Source organism: Athene noctua, unplaced genomic scaffold (genome assembly GCF_965140245.1).
Source record: "Athene noctua unplaced genomic scaffold, bAthNoc1.hap1.1 HAP1_HAP1_scaffold_153, whole genome shotgun sequence".
Classification (NCBI taxonomy): domain Eukaryota; kingdom Metazoa; phylum Chordata; class Aves; order Strigiformes; family Strigidae; genus Athene; species Athene noctua.
In genome coordinates this window covers 101,723-110,047 of record NW_027437625.1, presented here as the reverse complement: position 1 = coordinate 110,047, position 8,325 = coordinate 101,723, and the positions used below count along the sequence as shown (strand labels likewise).

General features: G+C 57.8%; 1 protein-coding gene across 1 annotated transcript; it reads right to left on the bottom strand.

Moving 5' to 3' along the window:
• Positions 1 to 1,359: 1,359 nt before the first annotated feature.
• On the bottom strand, positions 1,360 to 6,961 carry LOC141955288 (uncharacterized). Its single transcript, XM_074895172.1, has 6 exons — positions 6,854 to 6,961; positions 6,408 to 6,499; positions 5,783 to 5,991; positions 5,116 to 5,193; positions 4,317 to 4,422; positions 1,360 to 1,489 (listed from the first exon to the last, which is right to left on the bottom strand). The coding sequence occupies exons 1-6, from the start codon at positions 6,959 to 6,961 to the stop codon at positions 1,360 to 1,362; spliced, it is 723 nt and encodes a 240-aa protein (XP_074751273.1).
• Positions 6,962 to 8,325: the final 1,364 nt, after the last annotated feature.

Here is an 8,325-nt window from a genome sequence, read left to right as displayed (position 1 = left end):
TGGACCCTGATGCCCCTACCAGCCCCGGGACCAAACGCCAGAGCTGTGGGAGGCATCGGCCTGTCAGCCCTGCACAGCCTCTGAAAAGCACCTCAGCTTGATGAGCAACAGGCCTTGGGAGAAAGGTAGTTAGGGCTCGGCGGATGGAAGATGTCACGCTGTACGGAAACGTAGGACCCCTCTCCGGATAGCCAATAGCGTTTAGCTCATGATGTAAGCGGATGGAAATGACATTGTAAACCTAAGCTATATAATGCAGTGTCACCTATCAATAAACGCCATTTGCCATCCACCACGTTGGTGTCTGAGAGCTGATGGCCCAAGCGGCCTCAGGTTGGTCACCATGCCGTTCCTGAACCAGGTCGACATGCCGATTTCAGGCAACAATCAGACACTGCTGAGTTGTGCCGAGGCGGCAGGAAAACCAAGGGACAGCCGCAGCACTGAGCCGTGGGACAGTCCTGAGCGGTGAGAAGTTACCGCCGCGGGAACAGCGCCTGAGCGAGCAGGGCATTGGTCTGCACAGCCCGTGTGAGAGCGGCCTTGTGCTGGCAGGAGAAACGCTTGATAACTGCCTAATCGCTGATTTGTAACTGTGGAGTACGAGCTTTGGCGAGAGCATACGTATGTGCTATTGGAAAAATAAACGGCTTTGCTGGATGTAACTCTCCTGGAGTTGTGCAGGTCCGATATCCTCCCGTAGGGATGGATGAAGGAGATCCAGTGCTGAGAAAAAAAATCCCTGCTGAGCAGTTATACTCAATCCTGACTGATTGTGGGGGGCTTTTGGGGGGGCTGGAGGGTCAGGGAGGGGGTTATGGGACCACTCCTGTGCCATGATGATGCAATTTTGGGGCATTTCAAAGCTGTTATTGTGCAGTTACGGGGCTCTCTGTCGTCAGTTTGGGTGTTGCTATGGGTCAGGGGTGTCGCTATGGATGTTCAGGAGTTCTGGGGGTCTCCTCACATGATGATGGCGCTGGGGCGTGTGGTGGTTTAAGCCCTGCCGGGACCGGAGACCACATTGCCGTTACCCCTCCCCCACCCTCAGCTGGTCAGGCTGGCAGTGAGGCACAAACCCTGGGTTAAAATAAGAAGAAATTTAATACAACAGTGTAATAAGCAATCTGAACAACAACAGTAGCAATGATAACAGCAATAAACAGTAATAACAGTAGACAAGACAGAAGATATACAGAGAAATACCACAATGGTTACAGACAGCGCGCTCGCATGCTCCCCGCGACCAAAGCCACAAAGGAAAAAGTTTCCTGTGCTCCGCGCCCAGACCTGACATCAGCATGGTATGAATAACCCAGCTGGAGACCCCTTCCCCCTCTCTGCTGGGGAAACTTAACCCTATCCTAGCTGAACCCGGACAGGGCTCTTCTCGGCAGCGCAGAGGTAGATGCGCCATCCCGCTTGCTGGACTGCCCGCAGTGCCGTGCTCACCAACACCCCCTGCCCGGCCTCCAGCACCACCCCTACCCTAGGGGGGGACACACACTGGCAGCGGGAAATGGGGGGGACCCAGGGGCATGGGGGGTGCCCCATAGGGCTGGGGGGGGGCATGGAGATGTTGAGGTGTCACCGAAAACGGGATAACAGAACTTATTGACACCAACTGGATGCAGATAAGCAGACACAGCACTAAAATCATACATCTTATATAGTATTTATTCATACATATTCATTAAGTATCCATACAGAAGCATACCATTTCCTAGAAATCATTAACATACTCTCCTCCTATTTCTGATTCTGCGCAGCAGAGCCCAGGGATGTCTAGAAATGGGTCTGGGGTGTAATATGGGTCGGTGGCCCATGAGCCAGTGGCCGCGATCTCCCCCCAGTGGAAGTACATTTTACCGAGTTTCAGTGTTTCTTAGCAGGGGCCTACAAGTTGTTACAGTCGACTTTCCCCGGTTCCATTAATCTCACCTGAGACATTCCTTACAATATATTTTAGGTATTAAACTACTTCTGTTTAGACTCTTCCAGGGTGCCCCCCAGAGCTCCACAACCCTCTACAGGCCCCCCAAACCTCCCCTACAGACCCCAAACCCCCCCAAACCCACCACAGCTCCCCTAAATCCCCTCAAACCCCTCCCCAGCTCCCCCACATACACCCTAAACCCACCCAATTTCCCCCAACCCCCCCCAGCTCCTCTCCAGGCCCCCTTAACCCCCTCAGATCCCCCTCAGCATCCCAACCCCCCCAAATTTACCCCAAGCCCTCCGCAGCCCCCCTAAACCCCCAAAACACTCCCCCCACCTTCAGGAGGCGGCAGAGCAGGCGCTGGTGCAGGCAGGAGAGGACAGGGAAGCCCTTCTTGCTGGTGAGGAAGATGCTGGCAGGGAGGAAGGCTGCTTGCCTCGGCTCTGGTCAATGGCCGCCCCCAAGGGCGAGTCCGGCCCCACCTCCAGGGCTGGGTGGGGAGGGGGGGCGGCATCAGCACCAGGCACCACCCACCGCGGGAGGGACACGCGGGGCCTAGTCTTGTCCTCCTATCCCCCACCTATGGGGCCAGGGTGGTGGTGGGGGGAGTTTGGCCCAAACCACACCCACCAGGCCCAGGCTCCACCCCCTGCGGGTCCTAGCTCCACCCACTTCTATTTACATACCTAGCACAGCAGCAAAATATGCAAATGAGGCAGCCGGGGCAGGCGCAGAGCCCACTATGAGTGCAGGGGCGGGGCCTGCATGCAGATGAGACTGCATGGAGCACCATATGCAAATTAGACCACTTGCAACCTTCATGCAAATCAGAGGGCGAGGCTTAAGGGCGAAAGGGAAGGCAAATCAGAATGACCTGGTTTTGGCATAGAAATGAGGGGGAGGAGCTTTCCTACAAGCAAGTAGTGGGTAGGATGCGGCATGCAAATGAGATGTGGCAGTGCCTCCCAAATGAGGGGGCAGGGCTTTGCATCCAAATGAGATTGTTCTCTCCATGCAAATGGTGGTGGCATGTCATGTTGCCTTTGGATGCAAATGGCGGGGGGGGCACTTCACATACACATGAAGGGGCGGGACCTGATGCACAAAGAGGTGCACGCTGGGATCAGGCATGGGGAAGCGGGAACTTTCATGCAAATACGGTCGCCGCCTGGAGAGGGAGTGGTGCTGCTGTATGCCAACTGGGGAGAGCACAGCAAATTAAGGGGCATGGCAGGGAAAGCGGAGCCTGCCATGCAAACCAGGTGACAGCTGGGAGAAAGGCTGGGTGCTAACTGAAGGGCCATGGCTATGCAAATGAGATCATGAGGGTGTGACCTTGCGGGTGGGGGGCCTGGCTACCCTCAGGGAGGGACGTGGCCATGCAAACAAGGCCTTGGGGCTGCTGAGCTTCCAGGTGGTGTGAGGGGCGGGGCTAATGGAGAGAGGGCAGCACTGTGCAATGATGAGCAGGGCTATGCAAATGAGGGCAGGGCAACAGTGAGGGGCATCACCATCAAGCAGCGCAGGCAAGGGATACAAATGAAGGGGTGCAGCTACATAAGCCAGGGGATGCAGATAAGGGGTGTGACTATGCAAAGCATATGCATGGACACACAAACAAGGGTGACACACCGTAGGGCCCCACCCACCACTGCAGGCCACTGGCCCTTTAAGAGCTCAGTAGCACCTCCCCACACACCCCGCTGCCCCTTCACAAGCTTCTTAAAGGGGCAGCGCTCCCCTCCACAGGCCACTCCCACCCAGAGGAGACTCCTTCCCCTTCTGCAAGCCCCTCCCCTTTAAGGCAGCAGCCCCTGGACCCGCCCCTTCTGGCCTCCTGACCTTAAAGCCACCAACACCCCAATGTCTGCTGCACGCCACCTCTATAAGGGCCCCCTTAAAGGGGTGGTACCTCAATGTCCGCTTCGCAGCCGATGCCCCCAGCAGTCATCTTGGAGAAAAGAGCATCGCCTCCCAATAAAGCCTTCACTTTGCCGGGCAACAAGTGCCCACTTCATTAAGGGTTGTCACACAAAGGAGGGTGGGAAGGGGGGTGCATTTTAGGGCTGCTTTTGGTGACTTATAGTTTAATTCTGTTAAAGAAGCAAACAACAACAAAACAAACAACGAAAAGCAGCAACGACAAACACCCAAAACCACCTGGAGTCAGTGGCAGGCATGGGGTGAGGGAGGAGGAGTCGCCCCAGCGGGCCCCGCCCCAGCGGGCCCCGCCCCAGCGGGCCCCGCCCCAGCGGGCCCCGCCCCAGCGGGCCCCGCCCCAGCGGGCCCCGCCCCAGCGGGCCCCGCCCCAGCGGGCCCCGCCCCAGCGGGCCCCGCCCCAGCGGGCCCCGCCCCAGCGGGCCCCGCCCCAGCGGGCCCCGCCCCAGCGGGCCCCGCCCCAGCGGGCCCCGCCCCAGCGGGCCCCGCCCCTACGCTCTGCTGACAGGCGGGGCCTCCCCGGCGGGGGGGCGAGGCTGTGCTACCTGCAGGAGGAGAAGGCAGTTAAGCCCCACCCCACAGAATTCAGCCACACCCCCTTTTCCCCAGGCCATGCCCACTCCACCCATGCCAGGCCACACCCCTCCCACCAAGCCAAGCCCCCAGACACCCATTTCATGGTAACACCATGGTGGGGAAAAGGGGGCCCTGCCCCCTCGCATGGCCTTGGAGGTGAGGAGCCCCAGGAGGCCAGAGTCTACAAGGCCAAGTTTAGCACCGGGATTTTGGGGGGGGGGGGGGGGGGGAACACACAAAGTTTGGGGAGTAGGGGGGGGACTCTCAGAGCCACAGAGAGTCCCAAAATACCCCTAAACCCCACAGGAAACCCCTAAACCCCACAGGAAACCCCTAAACCCCACAGGAAACCCCTAAACCCCACAGGAAACCCCTAAACCCCACAGGAAACCCCTAAACCCCACAGGAAACCCCTAAACCCCACAGGAAACCCCTAAACCCCCCCAAAACGCAGAGACCCCTAAAAGACACCCAAATCCTCCATCTGGACACACAGGGACCCTCTAGATCCCCCCCAGGGACCCAAAACCCCTCCTGGACCCTTCCAGCCCCCCAACTTCCCCCAGAGACAGCCCTCAGGCCCCCCAAAGCCCCCCAGAGCTCCCAGGCCCCGCAAACCCCCCCAGCACCTCCCCCCAGCCCCTCCAAACCTCTGCCCATACTGGTGAGGGTAGCAGGGTCGAGGGTCACGGCCTCATTGACCTGGGGGTCAGCCTGGCCCCTGCTGGGCAGCTGCGAACCTGGGAGGGGGGGGGGGGGGGATGGGGCAACACACACACATCACACCATGGGGCAAAACCCCGACACACCCCAAAGCTCTCCCAGACCCAGATCAGCCCCCAAAAAACTCCCCAGATGCCTCCTGAAGCCCCCCCAGCCCCATAACTCCCTCTTTAACCCCCCCCGAGGCTTCCTGAAACCCCCTCAGCCCCATGACTACCCCTCCACTCCCTGATGCCTCGTAATGCTCCTGTGGCTCCATAACCACCTCCTGAAGCTCCTCATATGCTTCCTAACCCCCCACCTAGATGCCTTCAAAAGCCATCCCAACCCCATAACAACCTCCTGAAGCCCCCCAGATACCTCCAAAGGCCACCCCAGACCCATAACGACCTCTGAAAGCCCCACAGATGCCTCTGAGACCCCCCTCAAATGTCTACTGAAGACCCCAGCCCCATAAGGACCCCCAAACCCTGCCAGATGCCTCCTGAAGACCCCAGACCCTTAACTACACCTCAAATCCCCCCCGGTATGCTTCCTAAAGGCCCCCAGATGCCTCCAAAAGCCCCCCAGCCCCATAACTACCTCCTGTAGCCCCCCCAAACCTACCTTTAGCGACATTTTTCACAAGCTGGAGGTCTTCCATTGCCTTCACAAGCTCGTCCTCCTCACAGCCCTTAGGGAAGGTGATGGTGGTGGTGGTGCCGTCCAGGCACTCGGTCACCTGCCCCATGCGCTTGGGGCGGCCGGCCAGCTCGAAGCCGTTGAGCTGCTCCAGCGCCCACACCTGGCACTTCCCCCAAAATCCACGGGAACCCCTGGGCCCACAGAAAAGCCCCACAGGGCCTCCAAACCCTATAGGAGGCCCCCAAAACCAGCCAAGAATCTCCCTAATCCCATGAGAACACCCCAAACCCCACAAGAACATCCCAAATCCCATGAGAAACCCCCCCCAAACCCCAGGAAAGCCTCCCCAAACCCCTCAAGACCCTCCCAAAGCCCAGGAAGGCCTCCCCAAACCCCACAAGAAGCTCCCCAAACCACAGACACCCCCCGAAAGCCCCCAAGAACCTCCTAAACCCCCAAACTTCCCCCAAATCCTCCAAGAACCCTCTCAATCCCCACCAGAACCCCCTCAAATCCCATGAAAACTTCCTCAAACCCCACTAGAACGCTCCAAATCCCACAAGAACCCCCCGCTCACCAGGTCCTGCCTCAGTTTCAAGCCACCCACCTCCATCTCGGGGGCCTCTGGGGGGCTCCCTCCAAGGGCCGACGCTCGCTCGCCCGTGCCCGGGGCTCTTCTTTCTTTTTGTTTTTTAACCTCTTTTCGTGGGGGGGAGATGATGTCACCGCCTCAGCGATAAGCTCACACGCCCATCCGAAAACCCCCCGAATTCACCCCAAAAGCGGCCCCGCCCCGTGTGTGTGGGGACACACACACACAAGTCGCACCCCGCGCCCCTCCCCGGGAACAGCGCAGAGCCCCGCCGGCCCACACCGCCCCGCGCATGCGCCCTCCAGCCTTCGGCGGTTCCCTCAACCGCCGCCGCTTCCCCGCGCCACTTCACCCGGCGATGACGCCCCCACCTCTCCCCGGTAACGACGCCGTCACGGCACCGTGTGATGTCTGTGTCCGTGTCACCCGCCCCCCCCCCCGGCGCTTACCGGAGCGCTTACCGGTCTCCTCGGCAGGCGGCGGCGGCGGCACGGACCCGGCGTTAAAATGGCGGCAGCTTCAAGATCCTCCCCGCCTTCCCGACCGCCTCCCACCCGCCGCGCTCCCATTGGCCTCAACGCACACTCCCATTGGCTGAGCGGGGCGGGCCAAGATGAAGCGCAGTGCTGATTGGTCCGACGCGGGGAAATAAGGAGGGGCGAGCAGCCGACGGCCTGATAGGCGGGGAGAAGCGGCGCGGCCGAGCGGGGCCCAGAGCGCTGCCGCCCCCAAATGGCCACCGGGGCGAAATTCAAAGTCTTTTATTGCGGTGGATCCCCATCCCGGCCCCAGGCTCCTCCTGAAGGGAAGCTGCTTCCAGTACACTGGAAACGGCCAATGTGCAGGGACCTGTAAAGTAGAACATTTCCTTTTAACACTGTGTTTTACTGTAATGTATGGAATTTCATTTATACATTTTCTTAACTACCCTCTGTAGTTGTTACCCAGTCACCCACTTGTAAGATGTTTGAAACCTTTAACTCCTTGCCTAGTAAAGATAAGACAGACCTGGGACACTCTGAGAAACTCCCCGAGTCCATCCCTGGTAGCAGGATCCTCAAGCAAACAAAGGGCCTAAGAAGACGCCAGTGTCACAAGTGCTGAGAGCTGGAACAAACGAGCTGAAGGAGGGATGAAGTAACTCCGTGACCAGAGATGGACACGAGAGACCTAAGGTTCACTAAGGGACAGTGAGAGAAAGGCTGTGGGGACCCCTAAGGAGGGGAGAAGACCCTGACTCTGTTTTTACTATGTAAATGAGTTCTAAGAAGCCATTAGCATCAGACTGCCTTTTCCAAGAGGTCTGGTGCCGATGAGTGATTTTGTGTGTATTAGTCAGAGAGGTTTGTTAGTAAGCGGGCACTTGTAGTGGAGTGATCCCCAGCACTGTGAAAAGGAACCCTGTGAGCGGTTCTTCGCAGTCCTGACTGGGGAGTGAAGCTCTTTGTTTCAGGGTTTTTGTAATTTTCCAAACTGACAATGAATTTTAAACCCCATTATTCACCTGTTTTACTACCAACAACCTGCCGGACCCCCTCACCCCAACAGGATTTTTCCAAACAGATCAAAGTTTTGTGTCTCCTATGGCACAATTTGGGAAGAAAAAAAAAAAAAAAAAAAAAGAAAAAAGTAAAGGATTAAAAGCTGCTGCTAGGAAAGCAGGAGTAACACTTTTCTGGCCTGGCTGGGGCCTGAGCTGAGGCCTTGGGCCTAACTCCATAATTAGGGCTCTGAAATTTAAGGACGACCTTTTAACCACTTGTTGCCCACCACCAAACATAAATTTACCATTTCTGAGTAACAAAACCCAGAGGGTTTCGGTCAGCGCAAGCCCCAGTTGTCAGAGCAGGGCTGCATATCGCTCCCCCAAGCCAAGTGATATCAGTTTTGGGGGATTGCGCCCCAAGATATGGCTCAGGGCTGTGTTTTTACC

Excerpts from the sequence above, each read along its gene's own strand:
- LOC141955288 (XM_074895172.1), bottom strand. The coding sequence starts at position 6,961 with ATGGGAGCGCGGCGGGTGGGAGGCGGTCGGGAAGGCGGGGAGGATCTT. Across the intron at positions 6,500-6,853 it reads GCCGCCTGCCGAGGAGACCG|AGGTTAAAAAACAAAAAGAA; the intron begins GTAAGCGCTCCG and ends CCCCACGAAAAG. Across the intron at positions 5,992-6,407 it reads CAGAGGCCCCCGAGATGGAG|GGGTTCCCGTGGATTTTGGG; the intron begins GTGGGTGGCTTG and ends CTGTGGGCCCAG.